This window comes from Psammomys obesus, unplaced genomic scaffold, assembly GCF_907164565.1.
Source record: "Psammomys obesus unplaced genomic scaffold, mPsaObe1.curated_primary_1811, whole genome shotgun sequence".
Lineage (NCBI taxonomy): Eukaryota > Metazoa > Chordata > Mammalia > Rodentia > Muridae > Psammomys > Psammomys obesus.
Genome location: NW_026592666.1, coordinates 9312015 through 9333571, shown reverse-complemented (window position 1 = coordinate 9333571; position 21557 = coordinate 9312015). Strand labels below are relative to the sequence as shown.

General features: G+C 43.0%; 2 protein-coding genes across 7 annotated transcripts in view; one reads left to right on the top strand and one right to left on the bottom strand.

Annotated features, from left to right (window-relative positions):
* Positions 1 to 8807, bottom strand: part of Son (SON DNA and RNA binding protein) — a 32984-nt gene extending 24177 nt beyond the window's left edge. For 4 of the 5 annotated variants that reach the window (XM_055614847.1, XM_055614848.1, XM_055614849.1 and 1 more), the window contains exons 1-3: positions 8678 to 8800; positions 4697 to 4863; positions 1 to 2167 (exon numbers count right to left, since the gene is read on the bottom strand). The exon at positions 1 to 2167 is cut by the window's left edge and continues 3695 nt beyond it. In XM_055614847.1, coding sequence (XP_055470822.1) covers positions 1 to 2167; positions 4697 to 4863; positions 8678 to 8754 — 2411 coding nt within the window. In that variant the 5' untranslated portion in view covers positions 8755 to 8800. Of the gene's footprint in view, positions 2168 to 4696; positions 4864 to 8677 lie in introns of all 5 variants that reach the window. The other variant, XM_055614846.1, reaches the window with a different exon arrangement.
* An 833-nt stretch (positions 8808 to 9640) lies between these two features.
* Positions 9641 to 21557, top strand: part of Gart (phosphoribosylglycinamide formyltransferase, phosphoribosylglycinamide synthetase, phosphoribosylaminoimidazole synthetase) — a 28369-nt gene continuing 16452 nt past the window's right edge. For both annotated transcript variants that reach the window (XR_008720996.1, XM_055614984.1), the window contains exons 1-11: positions 9641 to 9713; positions 12507 to 12688; positions 13950 to 14045; positions 14252 to 14426; positions 15846 to 15957; positions 16630 to 16698; positions 17353 to 17478; positions 18738 to 18825; positions 19242 to 19327; positions 19663 to 19831; positions 20729 to 20960. Coding sequence is in view for 1 of the 2 variants with exons in the window: in XM_055614984.1 (XP_055470959.1) it covers positions 12544 to 12688; positions 13950 to 14045; positions 14252 to 14426; positions 15846 to 15957; positions 16630 to 16698; positions 17353 to 17478; positions 18738 to 18825; positions 19242 to 19327; positions 19663 to 19831; positions 20729 to 20960 (1298 nt within the window). In the remaining variant the exon portion in view is untranslated. The remainder of the gene's footprint in view (positions 9714 to 12506; positions 12689 to 13949; positions 14046 to 14251; positions 14427 to 15845; positions 15958 to 16629; positions 16699 to 17352; positions 17479 to 18737; positions 18826 to 19241; positions 19328 to 19662; positions 19832 to 20728; positions 20961 to 21557) is intronic.

Below are 21557 nucleotides of genomic sequence, written 5' to 3'. Positions count from 1 at the left end.
AACATCTGGGAGTCCATGGAGCTGGTTGCTAACATCTGGGAGTCCATAGAGCTGGTTGCTAACATCTGGGAGTCCATAGAGCTTGTTGCTAACATCTGGGAGTCCATAGTGCTAGAGGCTAACATCTGGGAGTCCATGGTGCTAGAGGCTAACATCTGGGAATCCATGGTATTGGACGCTAGCATCTGAGAATCCATAGTGTTGGATGCTAGCATTTGGGAGTCCATGGTGTTGGATGCTAACATATGGGTCTCCATGGTGTTAGAAGCTAACATATGGGATTCTTGGGCCATCAAGGGATCCACTCCTACTGTTACAGAAGTCTCCCCCACCAATGTAGTAGGCAGCTCCTGTGCTACCGTATTATAGGATTCCAGCGCTGTCGTCGAGGGAACCTCCAGGGACTGCGACACGGTCATCGTTGACAGCTCCGATGTTGTCACCACAGACTGAACAGAGATCTCCAGCGCCACAGTTGCCACAGGCTGCCCAGGCAACTCTGGCGCCCCAGGCTGCCCTGGTAACTCCAGCACCCCTGTTGCCAGGGGCTGCCCCAAAAGCTCCAGTGCTCCAGCTGCCCCAGACTGCCCCGAGAACTCCAGTGCCCCAGTTGCCATGAGCTGCCCAGGCAACTCCAGTGCCCCAGTTGCCACAGACTGCCCTGACAACTCCAGTGCCCTAGTTGCCGAAGGCAGCCCTGACAACTCTGGCACCGCAGTCACCGAAGGCTGCCCAGACAACTCCAGCGCTGTGGTTGCCACTGGCTGTCCTGGCAACTCCAGCACCATTGCTGCCTCCGGCTGCCCCAGCAACCCTGTTGCTGTTGTCACCTCAGGATGCCCAGGATGTTCCACCGCTGTCATCGCCACAGGCTGCTCCAACTCTGTCGTCGTCACAGGTTGTTCGGTCAACTCCATTGCCACTGTTACTGCAGGTTGCCCTGTCAACTCTATTGCCGCCGACACCGCAGGCATCCCTGGCAACTCCTGTGCCATCACAGGTGGCTCTGGTACCTCCTGTGGTGGCTCCAACCCCATGGATGGTGCTGAAGGCCCTGGCAATTCCTGCGACAACTGTGGCACTGGTGTCACAGAGGGGCCCGGCAACTCAGGCACTACTGCCACAGGGGGCCCTGGCAACTCAGGCACTGGGGTAGAAAGGGGCCCTGACAACTCTGGCCCTGGGGTGGCAGAGGGCCCAGGCAACTCCGGCACTGGAGTCACAGGGGGCCCCTGCAACTCCAGCATGGAGGTCGCAGGTGGCCCCGGCAACTCCAGGGCTGAGGCCACCGTCGACTCCTGTAGCTCCACCGCTGTGGTCTTAGGCAGCTCCAGTGACTCCTGAGGTCTTGTCATGGATGAATCTGCGATCTCCGATGGTGGTTCTACAGGCTGCTCTGGCAATCTTTGCACGTCAGTTGTAGATGACTCTGGAAAATCCATTGTTGATGTGCTTGGTTCAGGGTGCACCTCAGCAGGTGTCTCTGATACTAACGCGAGGGTTTCTGATGGCTCAAGCACTTTTGCTATGGGAAGCTCTACCAGCGTGGTCTTTGATATCTCTGGAGACATCTCCAAAGATTTCAGCACAGACTTCTGATATTCCACTGACATTGTTACAACGGGCTCAGGTGACTTCAGCACTGCTGTTGACATAGGCACTGGTGCTGCTGCAAAGGAATCCAGAATCTTTGCCATTGGTGGTTCCAGCGAAACTGACACAGGCTGCTCAGACTGCTCTGAGATTACTGATGTAGACCCAACTGACAGTTCTGCAGTTTTTGTAGCTGGCTTCAGAGTCTCTAAACTGTGTGACTCCTGAACCTCCATTGATACTACTGGAGGTTCTAGCACTAAGGGGGTTTCACTGGCCTCAGATAAGCCAAATGCTCTTACAGGATGTTCCACTGTCATTGCTGAAGGTTCAGAATCAAACTTTAAAAAGGAATCAGATTCTAGATCAACATTCCCATCATGATGAGATTTCAGCTTGGACTCAAATTCTTCTGGTTGTCGTTTATATTTTTTCTCTTTTTCTTTTTCTTTCTTCTTTTTCTTCTTTTTGTTTTTGTGCTTTTTATGCTTCTTTGACTTTTTGGTGGGAACTTCATCAGTAGGATCTGTTTGTACAGACACACATCTACTTTTTCTGGAGGCCTCTTTCAAGTCTGAAAGTAAAGAAAAATTGTCAGCCATTCCCCAAAATAGATTCATACAAACTGTCAATATTTTCATTCACATGTAGAAATCACAGCATAATTCATCTTGCTGTAAATAAAAATTTACAACATAATCTATTAGCTACAAGCCAGTAAGCTTGAAATTTTCCATTTTTCCAGTATTTAAACAACTGAAGTCTGCATCAAAATAAATTTTTGGTCTAACACAGGAACCTATTTTAAACTAATTTAGTTATCTTTTAATAAAAAATGGGACACAACTCAATTGCAGTGTTTGCTTAGAATGTGCAGAGCCCTGAATTCTATTTTTACCCCTAGTAGGGGAAAAAAAAATGTGTTTCACTAAAATCCGAAGTTATTTTTTTCTCAATGCCAGTAGGATGCCTCTGTGAGTGAAGATACTTGCAGCCAAACCTGATGATCTGAGATCAATCCAAAGGACCCATGTGGTAGAAAAAAAAACAAACAAACAAAAAACAACTTCCACAAACTATCTCTGACTTCCAATAAAGGCGGTCCTCATACACATAACTGTATAGATACACATATACACATGAATGCATGCATATCTACCGGCCCACATATGGGCACAAAAAAAACGTAATAGTATTTTGAAAACTTTTTTTTCTTAGGCTGGGTATGATGGCATACACCTTTAATCCCAGCAGTCCGGAGGCAGAGGCTGGCAGGTCTCTGAGTTCCAGGCTATCTTGGTTTACAAAGTTCCAGGCCAACCAGAATTACAAAGTGAGGCCCTGTCTCAAAAAAAGCAATCCTCTCAAAAACAAAACAAAACGAAACAAAAAAACAAAAAAACACAAAGAAACAAACAAAAAAACCCTCTTTGTTCTCAAATTATAGCAAGTTATTTTAAAAAATAATTAATTTTATTCTCCATGAAGTGGTATGAAGGTGTGAGAATCCATGAAATTGGAGTTGTGAGCTGCCATTTGAGTGCTGGGAATTGAACCTGGGACCTTCGGAAGAGCAGTGCTCTTAACCACTGAGCCATCTATCTAGCCCCTATCGCAAGTTTTTTAAAAACTAATCAATGAATTTACTTTGTATTTAGTTGTTTCAATTCCTACAAAAAAAAGTTGCCATTACAGAGCTGGTGAAAGATTAATGTCCAAAACTGTACAATCATCAATAAAGTTTTAAAAGATAGAAAATGTTCTCATTAAATAACTTCTAGTAATATTTTATTAGCTCCCCATTTATACACAAAGTTATATGGGAATCACTCTGCCACAGGATGCTTCTATAAACCTAGATCAATCCATCACCTGGTAGATGAAGGGCCTTGTCCAGTTACTGACATACTGAACAGTCCCTGGGGTTGATCTCCAGGAAAGCTAAACAAAAAATACAGCAAGCACACAGAACAATACTTCCTGCATGGTAAGTTTTCAACAAAGGTCAGGTGACTCTTCTAGACAGTTAAGAATACTGAGCAAGTACAGTGCATCAGCACAGCCAAGTTTTCTTTTACTGTATCTGTCACATTCTGATAAAACCATGTTTTCCTCAACACTCAGCAAATACAGCCCTAACAGTTCAATTCGCCCACTTCAGATAAGATAGTTTACATTCTACTTACAACCACATAGTAAAATTTAACCTGCAGATTTTAAATTTGATAAATCTAGTCAAATACACCAGTGAATACTACAGAAAATAAAATACCAACCCTAGACATTGTATCAAAAGAAAATTCATTATTTTCGATTATCTCACAGCATAAACCAGTACTTTATACTTAAACAAGACTGCCACAGACATGATCCAAGCAAGACTAGTTATTTTAAACCACATCTTATCAAACACACCCATACTGCATAATTCCCACACTTAATAATTTATTTTTGTGCTTCATCACAAATTCTTCAACAACTCCAAAAATGAAACACTACTTTGTACAACCTGCTTTGCACAAACAATTCAACACAGGTTTTAAAACAAAATGTAAGGTGCTTTAAAAACTACTGAAGATTTTGTTCTGGATATTGCAGCCACAAAATTAATACTTAAAAGAGGCCATAACAATGAGCTGAAAAGCTTGTACATTTCTCAGGACACAGTTGGTGGCTCACAACTGTCAGAAATCCCCAAGAGAGATCCAATACCCTCCTCTTGCCTTCCTCGGACACCGGCCACACACAAGCTACACCCCATACACTCAAAACATTCATACATGCAGAAATAAAAATTAGGACGGGAAGAAAAACAGACACCAAGGATTATTTTTAAAAGAGTAGACATTTATACAATCCTTCAAAGAAGACATACATAGAAAAACCCTGGTATTTAGTCACAACAAACTGAATTAAATACAGATAAAAATCTTTTTTACCAGTAAAGCAAGTAAGTGCTCCAGTATTCATGTTGAGTAGAACAATTTTCAAAGAAGTTCAACAAGACACTATGAAAAAAATTAACCTAAAAACAGTGCAATTAGCATTCAAAAGATTTTTAATTTCAAAAGGTTTTTGAAACTGACAGTTATCTTCAACTTACCTGGCTTATATCGTAGTTCTGTATCTAAGACCCCAGAAAGGACCTCCTCTATCTTCTGCACTATCTCTTCATTTGGGAGACTCCTTGCAGAGGCAGCTGTGTCGCCTGCCTGGTTTCCTTCAATAGGTGTATTTGTTTCACCATTCAGCTGGCCTTCACTCCTTCCACTTGACAAGAAAAATTTTCAAAATTCATTAATACTTTTATCATACCATAACAAATCAATAATTCAAGATTAATAATGTAATTAACATAACCTTACATTGTACTGCCCATACATGTCACAATTTTCTATTTCAGAGTTTGCCATTAGTAATTATTCTTCAACACTAGATGCTCAGATATAAAAATTTTTACTTTTAATTTTTTTAGTTTTCAGAACTGTGACAGTTAATAGAAAAATTCTTAAAATCAAATTTCTAAAGGTGTTTTTAAAGTAATTAAAGTAACCTGGACATAGTGGTGCACACATTTAATCCCAGCACTCAGGAGACAGACGTAGGAGGATCTCAAGGCCATCCTGGTCTAGAGATGGAGTTCCAAGGCAGCCAGGACTACACAGAGAAACTCTGTCTAAAAAACCAAACTACTACTAATTATTATTATATTTTTATTTTATTTAACATACTATGTTATATTATTATTATTATTATTATTATTATTATTATTATTATTATTATTAAAGTAACAAACCTTTCAGTTAACTAAGTATTAATGAGCCATTTCACAAAAACAGATGATCCAATATTATGGTAGGAAGTGTGGCCACAATAAAGCCACACCTGTCCATTGATCACAACAAATCAAGGCAAACACTAGATAAAAAGGTTACTGTAGCCTCTCTTCAGGTTCAGAATGTGACTCAAATGCTGTTAAAATTTATAAATAAAAGTAAATCTAGTAATTTATACCTGTTAAAAAAAAAGGTCTGCTACTAAACAATTTCAAGATTCACACAGAAAAAGTAGCAGTTCATTTATACTAACAGTAAAATAGTAAATGGCTTAGCCTATTTTCAGATCACAGGGCCAGAAGAATATTATTGTAGATAAGGCAAGGTCATTCATATAAACATTTTAACTATTTTTAAGTAAACTTGCAAAAAACATATATATAAAATTCAGTTTTAATTAGAATTTTACTACCTGAATACATATAAAACTACTAGCTGCTAAGAGTTTCATTAGAGAAACACTTCAGTGAGAATGACTTTCTAACACATCAAACGCTGTTAAGGCTAATAATTAGCAAGTACTGACTTGTGCCATCTTCTGGGGGGTTTTGTTTGTTTGTTTTTGTTTTTAAGACAAAGGCCTCACTGTAGCTCTGGCTGGTCTTGAACTCAGAGATCTGGTCCCCTCTGCCTAACAACTAAAGTAAAGGCTTGTACCACCATACCTAGCCTTCCATATATGTTTTGAAATCATGTAATTTTAACAAGACTCTACAATCAGGATTACTGTTGTTCCTATAAACAGAGGGGAAAACTATATATAATCAACTGTGTACATCAGCCACTTAAACTTTAGTCTCACCACCTATACTGATGAATACATAAGCAAATGGGGGGGAAAAAAAACAGCTCACTGAAGTGTCAAGTTTTAAAAAGCTTTTTAGACAAATTATGCCCTAAAGCATGCTGCTTTTTCTAATGCTCTTTGCACAGTTTATTTTACCTAGACAAGGATTCTCTGTGTGTAGGCATAGCCAGCCTGGAACTCAAGAGATTTTCCTGCCTCTGCCTCCCAAGTACTAGGATTAAAGGTGTTTGCCACCTCACCTAGCTTCTTTACAGTTTGTTGTTGTTGTTGTTGTTGTTGTTTAAATTTGAGATAGGGTCTCTATTGTGTCTGGCCTGGAACTCTCTACTAAAGACCAACTAACTGAGAGGGAGTTTCCTGCCTCTGCCTCCTGAACACTAGGATTAAAGGTGTGTTCCAGCCAGGGCTAGGCATCATGGCCATTCAGCCACTGTGAGGCAGAGGCAGAGGAAGGTGGATCTATCACAAAAAATATTTTTTTAAAAAGTCAATCTATAAAAGATGTTTTCCTTAAAGCCATACTGAAAAGCAACGAGAATTTCAAGCTACTTCGCTGTCTAACAATTTATCCTAAAAAGGAGTATATGAAGTTACAAAAAATGTTCAAATTATGGAGACTTTGAAGGACAAACCTGTTCATAGTACATTATGTCTAAAACACAACACAAAATGATTGCATTAAGAGAAGACATGTTAGCAGGGCATGGTGGCACAGGCCTTTAATGCCAGCAGAGGCAAGTGGATCTCTGTGAGTTCAAGGCCAGCCTGATCTATAGAGCCATGACAACTAGGGCTACACACACACACACACACACACGCTCACACACACACACAGTACACCCCCCACACTAAAAAAAAAAAGGTAAAAACAATTAGTAAATGAAAATGCTAAGTTTCAGGAGAGTGGTGCTGGTAGCATAGGGCTTTAACCCCAGCAGAGGCAAGCAGATCCTTGTGAGTTCAGGCCCATCATGGTCTACATAGTGAGTTCTAGGTCAGCCAGAGCTACACAGAGACCCTATCTCAAAACAAAACAAGTTTTCAGGAAAAATGTTATTCCCCTAGCTTATGTTTTATCTCATTAAAAAAAATTCTGCCAATGTCTCAAAATCTTAAAAAGCAACGGTATGCTGGCCATATATCCCAACACTCAGGGAAACAGAAGCAGGCAGGCAGATCTCTGAGTTCAAGGCCAGCCTGGTGTACAAAGCAAGTCCAGAACAGCCAAGGCTACACAGAGAAATCCCGTGGGGGTGGGGATAAATATAAAAAAAAAAAAAATTGTGATCCCACCCAACAAGAGGCCAGTTTCAGAGACATGACAAGGTTGTTAACTCTGAGATTAGAGCCCATCCACAAGAAAAAAATAAAAGCAAAACCAAACCACGGTATCTTGAAAAAAAAAAAGAAAATTCCAGCAATAAAGTACCAATAAGCCTAGATAGCTTGGACAAGTATTTTACAACTCCTTATCAGCTGATTTTCTAACTCATTGCTCTGTTCTCAACTTACACCATTCATAAAAACTTTACCTTGGAATATTTATTTTAATATCTCTTTTCCTACTGCATTTTAAAGAAATTGTCGTTTTACATAAAATAAACCACTTAACTTATCCTACACCATTTTCCTGAGAAGACAACTTTGGAAATCTCTTTCACTTGAAATTTTGAGAACCAAGGTTAATCTCTTCAGTCTACTAGCAGTGACAAAAACAGCGCGATGTTCTTCAGATCCATCAAGTCGGGGTAGCAAGAAAAATACAGATCTACACACAGCCCACTTTCTACTTAATAAAACTGAGCAACCATTAGTTTCAAAGACCCTTTCTATCCTCCTGTCGAATATTTCATCCTATGTCTTATATTGAACTGAAATGTTTTCGTTTACAACTGTTAAAAGAGTACTACCCAGTCTAAAGAACAGAGCACTAACTGGGGTCCGAATCGTCTAATAGACAGATTCCGGTCGCCAAACGATCTGAAGCGTACAATAATAAAGAAGTTTGAAGATTACCCAAGAAGCGGCCGTTAGAGACCCTTTCCGGCCATAGACACCGGCCGGCGAAATGCGCGGAGGCGGGGAGGGGGAGGGGAGAGGCGGCGGCGGAGGAGGAGCTGGGGAAGGAACTAGGCCCGTCCCTGGTGGACACTGGGCCTCCGAGTAGCTGAAGGGTAGGGGGTGTCTAAAACGAGAGAAAGGTGGACGTCTTAACTCGAAGAGAGAAACGGTGTGCGCGAACACCGCGGAAGGGCCGACCTTTCTCGAAGGGAACGAACGGAGGACTGGGGGGATGGCCCGGAAAATGGATCCCAGGCCCAGGCGGGGCCGTAGCGGGGCCTGAGCCGAGAAACGACGGCGTCTCCGTGAAAGATGCCACCGACGGATAGACGAGGCCCTAACAGCCCGCGAGGGGCAGAAAAGTCTGGGAATAGTTTACCTGGAAAGCTCCTGTTGTATTTCCCGGAATTTACTGACCACGAAAGACCTAAAAACCTGCTCGATGTCGGCCGCCATGGCGTCCGCTCCGTTCTCTCAACTCCTCCTCGCTAGTCCTCCAGGCTCCCAGCATGCCTCGGGAGGAGTCGCAGCGGCCAATTCCTTTTATCCCTTTCCTGATTGGCTCGTGGGGGAGCGTCCGGACGGGCTCGCTCCTCCCACGAGCCAATCAGCGAGCACCGCCCCGCTCTCCTCCGCTGTTTCTGAGCCGCTCGGGTAGAGGTGCTGACGTTTGCGCCGCGCACGAACTCGTCCGCCATGTTAGTGTTTGACGCAGGCGCCATTACAGGAGAAGTCGCTCCCGAGACGGCTGCGCCGGCCTCGGCTGTCGCGCCCCTCAGCCTGCGGGCGTTCTTAGGAGGCGTTCTGTAGCGAGTTAATGTCCGAGATTAGAGGCCGTGAGGAGGGGAGCAAACGGCGCCAGGGTGTCTGGCGCGGAGCTGTAGCGCGTTTGTTGCAAGCGCCAAGTTTACTTTGGCCAGGAAGTGGTGCTTGAAAAGAAATCCTCACCCCGGGTCCCCACTGTGAAATGGACAGGAGCGACTCCCCTCCGCCTCGACAACTCCCACAACCGGCCTCCCGTGTTTTTAGCCAAGGCTGGGAGGGGGGTGAGCGGCCTGCGTTCTAGACAAGCTGCACTGGGACGCGCGCCGACCGCCCCGGCGCCTGCTCGGCACCCGCGGTTCGGCGACCACGGCCCCCCCGAAGCCGGAGGCTCTGGGGCAGACGTGGGGACCTGACGTGGCAGCCCTGACAAGTGTCAGCGCTAAGAGTGCGACCGGGGACTCGGGGCCGAGCGTGGCCGCGCCCTAGGGCGGGAGGAACCCCGGGGTCGCCTCGCGGGCGGGGACCGAGGCGGGCGGGCCGGCCAATGGGGCGGTGGAGCCCGGCGGGGCGGGGCGGAGGCCGGAGCGCGCCGGAATCCCGGGGCCAGCTTCCGGCGGCTGCGAGTGGGAGCAGCGTGGCGGGGCTTGCAGGTGCGTGAACCCCTTGGTTTCTAGAGTGATGCGTGGACTGCGTTTACGTTTTGACCTGTGGCTTTAACGGCAGAGACCGGTGCTGTTGTGGAAACTGGTTTGGCTGCCGAAAGAGGCCGCGTAGTTTTTCACGGCCTTGGCCGAGGTCGGCGTGGCCAGCTTTCCAGTTCTGCCCGGGTCCGGGTTTCTGTGCATCCGTGCCTTTTGAAGACCGACCGGGTATTTATATCGATGGGTATTTATAGTTTGGTGTTAGCGTTGTCACTAATGGTTTACCTGCACCCCTTTTATATTTGGTTTCTACTTTTTAAACCTTTGGAATTAGTTTTACCCGATTCTTCTATTCTCTCCTTATCTGGCTCTTATTCTCGCCGTAAGTTTCCTATTAATTAACTGACACTCAAGAAAGTTACAAAAGTCTCTCCTGGTCCTCCTGTGTTGACCCCGGAGCCCAGGCTTCTATCCTCTCCTTGTGTAGAGACTAGTACTGCAATTTCACAGATTCTGAGTAGAATATTTATTTTCTGGTCCTCAGTAGAGACAGAGAAACTCTACTGTTAATGCCTAGCCTCCTTACCACATCAGGGTTTAAATTTGGGTCTAAATTTAAACCGTCAGCGCTGGGTATAATGGCACATGCCTATATTTGTCTCAGCTGCTTGGAAGGCTGAGGCAAGAAAAATCTCTCCTTTTTTGTAGGGGAGGGTTCTTTTGTTGGTTTTTTTGTTTGTTTTATTTTGATTGGGAGAGGTTGGATTTTGGAGTCAGGACTTCTCTGTGTAACTCTTGCTGTCCTGGAACTCTCTCTCTAGACCAGACTGTTCTCAAACTCAGAGATCCTCCTGCCTCTTGCTCCCAAATGCTGTGATTAAAGGAGTCCTCCACTATGGCCTGGCACAAGAGAATCTCTTGAGCCCAGGAATTCAGGTCACATATAGGCAAAATAGCGGATCCTCGTTCCTAGATAAATAAGCAGATACCAAAGTCCATTTTATTGCTGAGGCTTAATGATTATCATATCTTGCAAAAGAGAAAAAAGATTGTTGGATAATTTCTCAGAGAAGGCATTGTATTAGTCTACAGGTTTTTCATTGGTTGGTTGGGCTTGTTAGAATAATACATACTGGAGAAGTTATAAAGAGAAGATATTTGCTCTTGCTTATAGTTATGGATGCGTGCAGTCAAGGTGCCCCATCTGATGCATCGCACTAGCTGTCCTGTGACAAAAGATTCATAGCAAGCAAGCTTCCATCTTGTGTGGCCTTTGTCCCTCATATTTAAAAAATAAAATAAAACAACTTAGGCCTCACTGCAGAGGTAAGAATATATATGAGCTCCAGGCCAGCCAAGACTCCAGAGTGAGAACCTGGAAAAGCAAACAAAAGCTGGGACTGTGACCCATACCTTTGATCCCCGCTCTCCACAGGGCAGGCCAATCTCTATGAGTTCCAGGCCAGCCTGGGATACAGATGAGTTCACAACAACAAAAACTTCCAGGTTTTAATCATGGGTGTTCCACCTTGCTGCCCTCATCTAAACATAGTCATTACCCAGAGCGCCATCTCTGCATACCATAGTACATTCTTTCCGTCCTCTTTATGCCTCGCAGCTTGGAGGGCGCTCAACCTAGCAGGAGCTGAACCAGCACTCTCCCTTAGCCTAACTGTAAGCGGGCCTGCCTCATTTCACATGCCTTCTTTTCCCGTTATCATGGTCATCTTTCTAAGTCTAACCTCCAATTTTTGAGGGTTTTTTTTTTTTCTCTTTTTTCCAGTTTTGTGTTTTTGTTTTTGTTTTTGTTTTTTTTTAATTTTACGTGTATGGGTGTTTTACCAGAATGTGTGTGTCCCACATGTGTACTTTGTGTCCAGGGAGGCCAGTGAAAAAGGTCAGGTCCCCTGGATCTGGAGTCACGGATGGTTGTTAGCCACCGTATGGATGTGATGTTCAGAATTGAACAAAAGTTCTCTGAAAAGAACAGCCTGAGCTATCTGTCCAGCTCTTGTTTTTTTTTTTTTTTTTTTTTTTTTTTTTTTTTTTTTTTTTTTTTTTTGTCACACTGTTTCTCTTTGTGGCCCTGGCTGTCCTGGAATTCACTCCATAGGCCTTGTCCTTGAACTCAGAGAACTGCCTGCCCCTCCCTCCCAGTGCTGGGATTAAAGGAGTGTACCACTAAGTGTACCACTAAGCTTTCTCTAGCTCTAGTTTTGTTCTTTGAGGCAGGGTCTCACTGTATATCCCTGGCTAGCCTGAAACAGATCTGACTGCCTCTGCCTCCTGAGTACTTAGGATCAAAGTCATGCTCCACCTTGTCCTGCCAAAAATCCCAAATTCTAAATGATTCTCCAGATAAATTGTCACTTGTATAAAAAGAAGCAATTATAATAAAAATTTGTGGTTTCTACAGCCAGCGGTGACAGTACCTACCACCCAGTACTGTAATCCCAATACTTGGAAGGTAACAAGAGGCTTGCCATGACTTGGAGGCTAGCCTGGGCAACGTTGTGTGACTGACTCAAAAACACTAAAAGAATGGCTGGAGAGATGGCTCAGCACTCACAGGCACTTGCTACTCTTCTTGTGGGCTGGGATTCCATTACCAGCATCTACGTAGTGGCTAACACCCACTTACAACAACAGGGCGTCCAGCAACCTCTTCTGGCCTCTGGACGCACAGGCATGCAGGCATGGATGTGAAACACCTGTACACCTAAAAGTTAACAAAATAAAACACAAAAAAAATTTTCTAAATACATGCATTCTAAAATATCGACTGTGGCTTTCTTTCTACAGGTTTATCTGCTTCTGAATTTCTGCTTTGCAGACAGCAATGGCAGCCCGAGTTCTTGTTATTGGCAGTGGAGGAAGGGAGCACACTCTGGCCTGGAAACTTGCACAGTCGCATCATGTCAGTCAAGTGTTAGTTGCCCCTGGAAATGCAGGCACTGCTTGTTCCGGGAAGATCTCAAACGCTGGTAATTATGTTTCCAGATGGGGAGTAGTGGTTAATATTTGTTGATAATAAGTGATAGTTCCCAAATGCTCTTTAATGGGATATATTTGTATCTAAGTTTGAATGCATTCTCTAACTTTACATCTTTAAAGTAGTGACATGAATTCTCATTGTGTGTGGTAAATATAAGGTTTATCTTAAGCCACTGTGATTGAAAAGCTAACATACACAATGTAGATTTAAGGTATTTATGCATATTTTTGTAAATGAAAAGTTGAATGAGGCTGTCAGATGTGAATGGTTTCATTAATGATCAGTTCATAAACTGCACTGAATAGTTTGCAGGACTTAGGACAAAACTCAAGCCTCTCACCTCGCCTTTGCAAAGTTCTGTCTTGTTTCATCTTGTTTACACAATAGCCAATGTGGCATAGCATATTTATAGAGAGAATCGGGAAAGCCAGAAATAATAAGAAAATGCCTCCTTTTCTGAAGTGCTTTATCTAGAGACAGGATATTGTATCTGTTTATGTGTTTGCAGTTGAGGTTTTGGGCCACACCCATTAGAATCACCCAGGATTTTCATAAGTTAAGGCATTTGCAGTAGCTGAGGGAGGGTGGGTGCGCCCTCTCTCGTTGCCTCTGCACAGATATGGTTAGTTACACTGGGGCAGTGTCTTTGGATGGAGAAGCTGCCTTCCTCTGGACAGGCAGGAGAGTTTTCTCACATGGAATCATTATTGCCTTCTTTGCTTAAACAGTTCTGCCTCAAAGACTCTTCCCAGCTCAACCACAACTACTTTCCCAGTTTGCCTTAGAGCAACTTGTTGATATTTGCTTTTGTTTATATATTTATTAACTAGTATTCATGCAGTAGATTATCAGTAATCTAAGATTGAAGATACTAGTTTAAAATCTTAATTGCAGGGTTTATCACAGTACCTAACACATAGTTAGTATTCAATTCTTGAAGACGTTTTAAAAAAACAAGTTTCTAACTGTATTTTCTATGTTTGTCTGTTTACTATGTAACCAACACGGTGACAAGGACAGTTAGTGTTTTAATGTTGGGGAGTCACTCAGCTGGCTACTGAGCTTTATTTATTTAGCCTAATGCACTATTTGGAGTTTCTAATTATGAAAATTGTTAACTAACTGTACCAACAAAAGCAAAACCAACAGTTAACTTAGTTTTTAGCTACCTTACTAAGGGTCCTGTTTAGTTTATTTGGTTAACTGAAGATATTTTTGCACATGTGTGAGTTTACATTCTCTGCTTACAGCTGTCTCCATCAATGATCACTCTGCCCTTGCTCAGTTCTGCAAAGATGAAAAGATTGAATTGGTGGTTGTTGGACCAGAGGCCCCTCTGGCTGCAGGTAAAGTCCACTTCTCACTGTTACACCGTATGCAGTGTCTGCAGAAGTTTAGAGGTCATTGCATCCAATTCATTTGTGGTGGAAGATTTGTAATAAAATACATTCGAAGAGGAGCTGTTCGCCCCTTCAACTTTAATCATAATTCATATTTAGTCTAAATCCCTAGACAGACCATGGATTGCCTAGATATCTGTTTGCTTCTGTAGGGATTGTTGAGGACCTGACCTCTGCAGGAGTACGATGCTTTGGCCCCACAGCACAGGCAGCTCAGTTAGAGTCCAGTAAAAAGTTTGCCAAAGAGTTTATGGACCGACATGGAATCCCAACCGCACAGTGGCGAGCATTCACCAAGCCTGAAGATGCCTGCAGCTTCATTATGAGGTGGGTGAAAGGCGACCTTAAATGTAAAGTCACTTTCATATTAAAAATACAGTGTTTAAGCTAGTGTGGTATTGGCACAAGCCTTTATTTCCAGCACTTGAAAGGCAGTGGCAAACAAATCTGAGTTTGAGATCAGCCTGGTCTATAGAGTTGAGTTTCAGGACAGCCATAATTAATTATGAAAAAGATACTCTAACTAAAATAGTTTTCTTTTTCAACACTAAAGTAAGATGGGATTCTTCAACACTTAGGAGGTAGAAGCTGAAGATCAGTTTCCCAAGGCTGGGATACTCAGGGGTTTGGTTGGTTTTGTACAGGCTTTGTTTGTTTACTTGCTTGCTTTTAGATTTTTTTTATTTTTTTATGTATGAGTCTTCTGCCTGCATGATGGCCTTATGCCCACAAATATGAGAAGAGGACTTAGATCCCCTGGAGTTCTGAGCCACTATGTAGGTACAGGGAATCGCACGTGAGTCCATTAAGTGTCCTTCCCTCCTGCGTGTGGAAGAACGTTGAGAAGTCAGTGAGTTTGTAAACACATGCCTTTTCTCCCCCGTTATTCTTTCCCTTGGTGTTTTCCTTTCAGTTGGGTCTTCCTTTTTTTTAATCACTTTTATTGTGTGTACAAGACTTGACACTTCTCAGAAGACAGCTTGTAGGAGTCAGTTCTCTCCTTCCATCATGTAGATTCCAGGGATCTAGCTCAGGTCCGCCACCTCATGGACCTAAGTTCATTCTTTATTCATTCTTCGTCCTACAGGGTTTTGTTTTGTTTTGTTTTGGTGGGGGGGGGGGGTCCTATGTAGCCCTGGCTGTCCTGGAACTCGCTCTGTAGATAAGTCTGGCCTCAACCTCAAGAGATTTACCTGCCTATGCTTCCCAAGTGCTGGGAGTAAAGGTGTGTGCTGTCCCACTGGTCCCTACAGAGTGTTTTAAACAGTGAGTATTATTACCTAGTAACAGAGGCTTTGTTACTTTCTTTGGTTAAGCTTCCTTCCAGATCCCCAGGCCCATTACATTGCTTTCTGTGTTCTAGAAATGGTCTGTGGGTGTCTGCCAGTGTTAATCTCACACAGCAGTGTCTTTATGATAGTGAGATTCTCTGCTTTGTATCTTAAAGATTATTTCATATCTGCTCTACAAATTTGCTTGGGTTTTTGTTTGTTTGTTTGTTTTGGTTTTCTGCTTGTGTTAGCGGTTCTTCCTTATATGGCCTCACTCTGTGAGAAAAGCATAAGTATGTGTGCTGTATGCTCAGCATAAAGGAATATGTAAGGAAAATCTAGGCAGAAAGTACCTGGAGTGATATTCTTCTCTGTACCTGTCCATTCTGCTGAGGCAGTGCTACAGATGACAGAACACTGGAGCTGTGTGTGTTGTGACAGTTTAGTGGGTAATAAAGCTGCCCTGTCTTCACAGTGCCAACTTTCCTGCTTTGGTTGTGAAGGCCAGTGGCCTCGCAGCTGGGAAAGGGGTGATTGTTGCAAAGGACAAAGCGGAAGCCTGCAGAGCTGTACAGGAGATCATGCAAGTAGGTGGATGCTTCTGGAAGGTTCATTCTCTTGTCTATGACAAATGTTGCAGGCTTACAGAGTGGGCTGCAGAAGGTGCCGCACACTGGAAGGTAGTTTTCATTGTACTGGTGTCCATCTCTAGAAAATGCTAGTACAGAACTACACCAATTTCTAAACCATGACTCATTCTTTTGAAGTGACTTCTAACAGCTTAGTGTCTGCTACAGAAAAGTACAAAGTCTTCAGCCGAGGGACTTACAGATCAGTCTCCAAGCAGCCATGAGAACAAAAGACATTTACCCCATGTTTCAAAGTAGAACAGTGAGGGAATACAATGTTTCTTTCATAATCCATATTGATGATTATGACTTAACCTCTTAGAGAAATTTTCACATACACAGTTTTATATAATTTTGTGGGCAAAGCTACCTGACCATATTTAGGAATAAAGATGAAATGATGATCATAAAGCTGTCAGCAAAGTATCAGAAATGTGTCCGTAACATCTGTACAGTTGAGCTCTACCTGCTGCCACATTAAAGACCAGAAAAATTCCTGTTACGTCTTCAGGCAAGAAAGCTTTACAGTGCTCTTGTATTTCATGGCTCAGATGGAAAACAGTTCTGTCATTTGACTTACTAAATACTAAAAGTTTACAATTTACTAAGCCTTTTACTTTGTGTAACTAGGAGAAGTCTTTCGGAGCCTCTGGGGAAACGGTTGTTGTAGAAGAGTCTCTGGAAGGGGAAGAAGTGTCTGTACGTATAGCCATCTCTTTGCCTTTAATTCCATTTGCTCTGGTGGCTTCCTCAGAGCATGAGCCCCAGCAGCTTCAGAGGATTCACTCACACCCGAGATTCAGAGGAACAAAAGTGTGTGGTCTCTCGATCGTCCCCTAGGGCAGCGGCTCTCAGCCCTCCTAGCACTGACCTTCTAGGACAGTTCCTCATGTGGTGACCCCCAGACATAAAATTACATTGTTGTTGCTTCATAACTGCAACTTTGCTACTGTTATGAATCGTAATGTAAAGATCTGATACTCAGGATATGTGATATGCAACCTTTTTCAAGGGGTCACACCCCACAGGTTGAGAACCACTGTCTAGACATTGGTGGGGACACTTGTATTAATCACTTTGCAGAGGTTCTATATGTCTCCCATACACTTGTTAAACAGGAAGTGCTCCTTACACACAGTGTGAGCGCCTGGTGCTCTCAACAGCAGGAAGGGTGATCGTTGTCCCGGGGAAAAGCTTTGTCCGTAGGTTGTTATGTGTGGCAGCCCCTTTACAAGTCGGGCATCCACGGGTTCCTGCCATGTCTCATGGAATTGTTTTACACGTTTTCTTCAGAAATGAGAGCTTTTCCTCTCAGGTATTTAGTGTAAATGGACTGACTTGTCTTCTCCACAGTGTCTCTGCTTCACTGACGGGAAGATGGTGGCCCCAATGCCCCCAGCACAAGACCATAAACGACTACTGGATGGAGATGAGGGCCCCAACACAGGGGGAATGGGAGCCTACTGCCCGGCACCTCAGGTACTGTGCACCAGCATCTGACCGTCAGGCAGACGTTCTCCTGGTCTGTAATAACCGCTTCTGAGGGGCTAACAGCCATCTATTGTGGAAATGCAGTGAGGTCTGTGTCCCTCCCAACTTGTGTATACCCATGTTTTAATCCCTTGAGACCTTTAGTTTTTCTCTTCCTCTCTCAATACAGTACACATAAAATGAATATGTATATATAATGAATTGAGATCCAGGACAGGCCATAATTGTGCTCTCTATACTTGATACTGACAGTCAGTATTCCCAATTTCTGGATAAAAAAGAAATCTGTATTAGCCAGATGCAGCGGTGTACACCTTTAATCCCAGCACCTGGGAGGTAGAGGCAGGTGGATCTCTGAGTTTGAGACCAGCTTGATCTGCAGAGTAAAGTTCTAGGACAGCCAGGGCTACAAGAAAAACCCTGTCTTGAAAAAGACAAAAAAGAAAAGAAATCTCCATTGTTGAAATAGAATGGATTAGCACTCTAGAAACTCACCCAATTCTTTTCATTGCTGATAATCATTTTTATTTGTGGTACTATCATACTATTTGTGTACTTTCCTTGATTAAAAGATTAATAGCAGAGCCGGGGACGGTGGCACACGCCTTAAATCCTGGCACTTGTGAGGCAAAGAACTCAAATCTCTGAGTACAAAAACAGCCAGGGCTCCATGCAGAGGCCCTGTCCCAAAACAGCAAACGCAAGCATCTTTTATAGGTTTTGATACAACTTTCTGTAAGCCTGATTGCCTCAGTTAAATTTACAAAGTCTATCCAAAAGATATGTAGGCTTAAATTTTTGCATAGAATGTACTAGAAGGATACACTAACGAGAAAACCTTTAACTTTAGCATTATGTCTGAGGACATTTTGAGTGAGCAACTTTAAGCCCTGTTGTGGTGAAATAGTGATTGCCACTGATCTACTTGACAGGAAGTTAGCCGGCCTGTACTTGACATCATTTCCCAGGCTCAGAGCATTACTATTTTGATGTGTTTGGTGAAGTGTTGGGGAGAAGGGAAAGTAGACAGACACTAACATTTGCCACAAATGTGTCCTTGAATATGAGACATGTTTTGTTTTGTGTTTTTAGACAGGGTCTCTCCATAGCCCTGGCTGGTGTGGAACTCTTTATGTAGAGCAGGTTGGCCTCCCAGGCCTTAGGATCAGAAGAATACACCTCCACACCCAGGACAAATGATTTAAGAAACAAAACAGTTACATTTAAATGTTTCTCTTTGCTCCCAGGTTTCTAAAGACCTGTTACTGAAAATTAAAAACACTATTCTTCAGAGAACAGTAGATGGCATGCGGCAGGAGGGTGCGCCTTACATAGGTAAGCAGGCTGACACAGATAATCTGTATAGTCACTTTCTACTTTTGCTGGGACTTGTTTTCTCTTTTTCTAATCAGAAAAAATGTTTAGACTTGGAAGCTTCTATTCTAGGACTGGAATTGTAGCTCAGGTGGTAGGATGCATGCCCACCATGCATGAAGCCCTGGGTTCTATCTCTATTAATTAGGAATGGTGGGGCATATCTGTAATCCCAGTAACTGGGATATGGAGGTAAGAGGGACAGAAGTTCAAGGCTATTCTCAACTTCAAAATGGGTTCAAGGCCAACCTGAGATACATGAGACTGTCTCAAAAAACAATTTATATTCTGAATTTTATAGTTATAATGCATGTTACTATTACATCATTATAGAATTCCTTTCTCTCATTTTTTTTTTTTTCTCTTTTTTAATGAAGGAGTTCTCTACGCTGGTATAATGTTAACCAAAGACGGCCCAAAAGTTTTGGAGTTTAATTGTCGTTTTGGTGATCCAGAATGCCAAGTGGGTAACAATCAATAAAATACTGCCTGGTATGGTGGTGCATGTTTTTGAGCAGAGGCAGATGGATCTTTGAGTTCCAGGTAGCCAGGTTTAAAGACACTGTCAGTGATGGTAATAGTAATATTAGTAATAACGATAGTAATTATAATTATAGTAATAATAATAATAAACAACTACTTTTTAGAATAAAAGTACTGTTTTATTCTTAGTTTTATCAGCCTTGATATAATTGCTTTTGAGAAACATTTGTTAGTATCCCAATGAATATAATAGATAAATAAAGGGACTACTATTAAAAGTCCATCTCATCCACCATACTGACTCTGTTCTTCCAGGTAATCCTCCCTCTTCTTAAGAGTGATCTCTATGAAGTGTTTCGGTCCACCCTAGATGGCCTGCTGAGTGAGTCTCTGCCTGTTTGGCTAGAAAACCACATTGCCCTGACTGTTGTCATGGCGAGTAAAGGGTACCCCGGAGCCTACACCAAGGGTGTGGAGATCACAGGTGAGTAGCAGTGAATAAGAGTTGGGTTACAAGCAGCTACCGCTTGTTGCCTTTCCTGGACCAGGAAATGTGAGGAACCTAATCAGGTATAATCCCATTGCAGCCTTGCACTTCCACCCTCCCGGATGCTGTGAGATTCAGCTTGTTAGTATGAGTAAGATTTTAAAGACAGTACAGTGTGCTGGAGAGTGATTCTGTGGCAGAATTCAAACTTATGTGCTATCCAGCCAAAGACCTCTGTGGTTCCTAGCATGCTGTTGTGTAGCCTTCAGTAGTACTCAAATAGTTGTTTTGTTTGAGAACTGTATTTTCTTGCCCAGCAAAGTAAGCAAGAAGTCTGTCACCTTGTATTTTCATACAGTCAGGAACTATTTGCTTTTGAAAAGAATTGATGAAGCTGAGAAGTTTAACAGTGATTCCAGTGAAGCAGTGTTGGGCACTGCCAACAAGCATAAAGTTACTTGTGCCAAGTGGCAGTGTATTCAGAATACTAAGAAATCTTAGACAGCACACTGGAGACAGGAGAGGAGAGGCAGCTGTCTTGGTAGCTGGCTGTTTGACATGTTAAGGAAATAGTCCTTTTAAGCCTCTTGTGAAGAAAAAGTAACCATATGTTTTAAGTCTCGACCACTTCAGGTCTTTTTTCTCTCCCTCACTGAAACCTTCGCTCTGTTTTTTGTTACTGTTGTTATTGTTGTTTCTCCCCAGAAACTGCAATTTTAAAGTAAGCCCCATAGCACAGGATGAAAAATTATCTCAGAACCTCTGTTGCCAGGCATGGTAGAGTACACCTTTAATCCTGGGACTTGGAAGGCACAGGCAGGAGGATTACTGAGTTTGAGGCTGGCATCCTCTAGATAGTGAAGACCCTGTCTTTTTTCCCTATGCTTTCTACAGGGTTTGCTGAGGCCCAAGCTTTAGGACTACAGGTCTTCCATGCAGGCACTGCTCTTAAAGATGGCAAAGTGGTGACCAGTGGGGGCAGAGTTCTCACAGTGACAGCCGTCCAGGAAAATCTTGTGTCAGCCCTTGACAAAGCCAGGAAGGGACTCACTGCTATAAAGTTTGAGGGAGCAGTCTACAGAAAGGACATCGGCTCCCGCGCTGTGGCCTTCCTCCAGCAGCCCAGGTAAAGGTTCCCTCCGAGGCTCCCGGGCACAGGCTCAGAGCTGACCTACGTGACTGGGGAGGAAATTCTGCTAGCCCTGTGCTAAGTAGTCTTGTATTCTTTCTACCTGTGGAGCTGGCTGTATCTTGGTCTGTATTTTGTTTGAATCTAAACTGTATAGGCTGAGATAAGGGCATCTCAAATTTGAGCCCAGTCTATAGTAAGATCTTACATATCACCCACCACCACTCCCAAAAAAAGGATCACAGTAGTATTTGAATAAATGGAAAACTCTTCTTGGCAATCCTTATCTTTGAAAAGCTTGTCAAGATTACAGTGACAAAGACTGCTACCCCTTGAGTTACTATGTAGTTTAGACATTCATGAGCTCAGATCAGCTCCTGGTTTGTCCCTTCATCTATTTATTACCTGAATACGTGTTAAATCCCTTGATGATTCATTTATTAACAAATATTTTCTTATAAAATAAATAAACTGTTGGTTGCCTTATGAGTGTTTTGATTTTTTTAAGAATATCACATATCAACGTTTTTCATTAGTTATTCACTGCGTGTGTGTGTGTGTGTGTGTGTGTGTGTGTGTGTGTGTGTGTGTGTG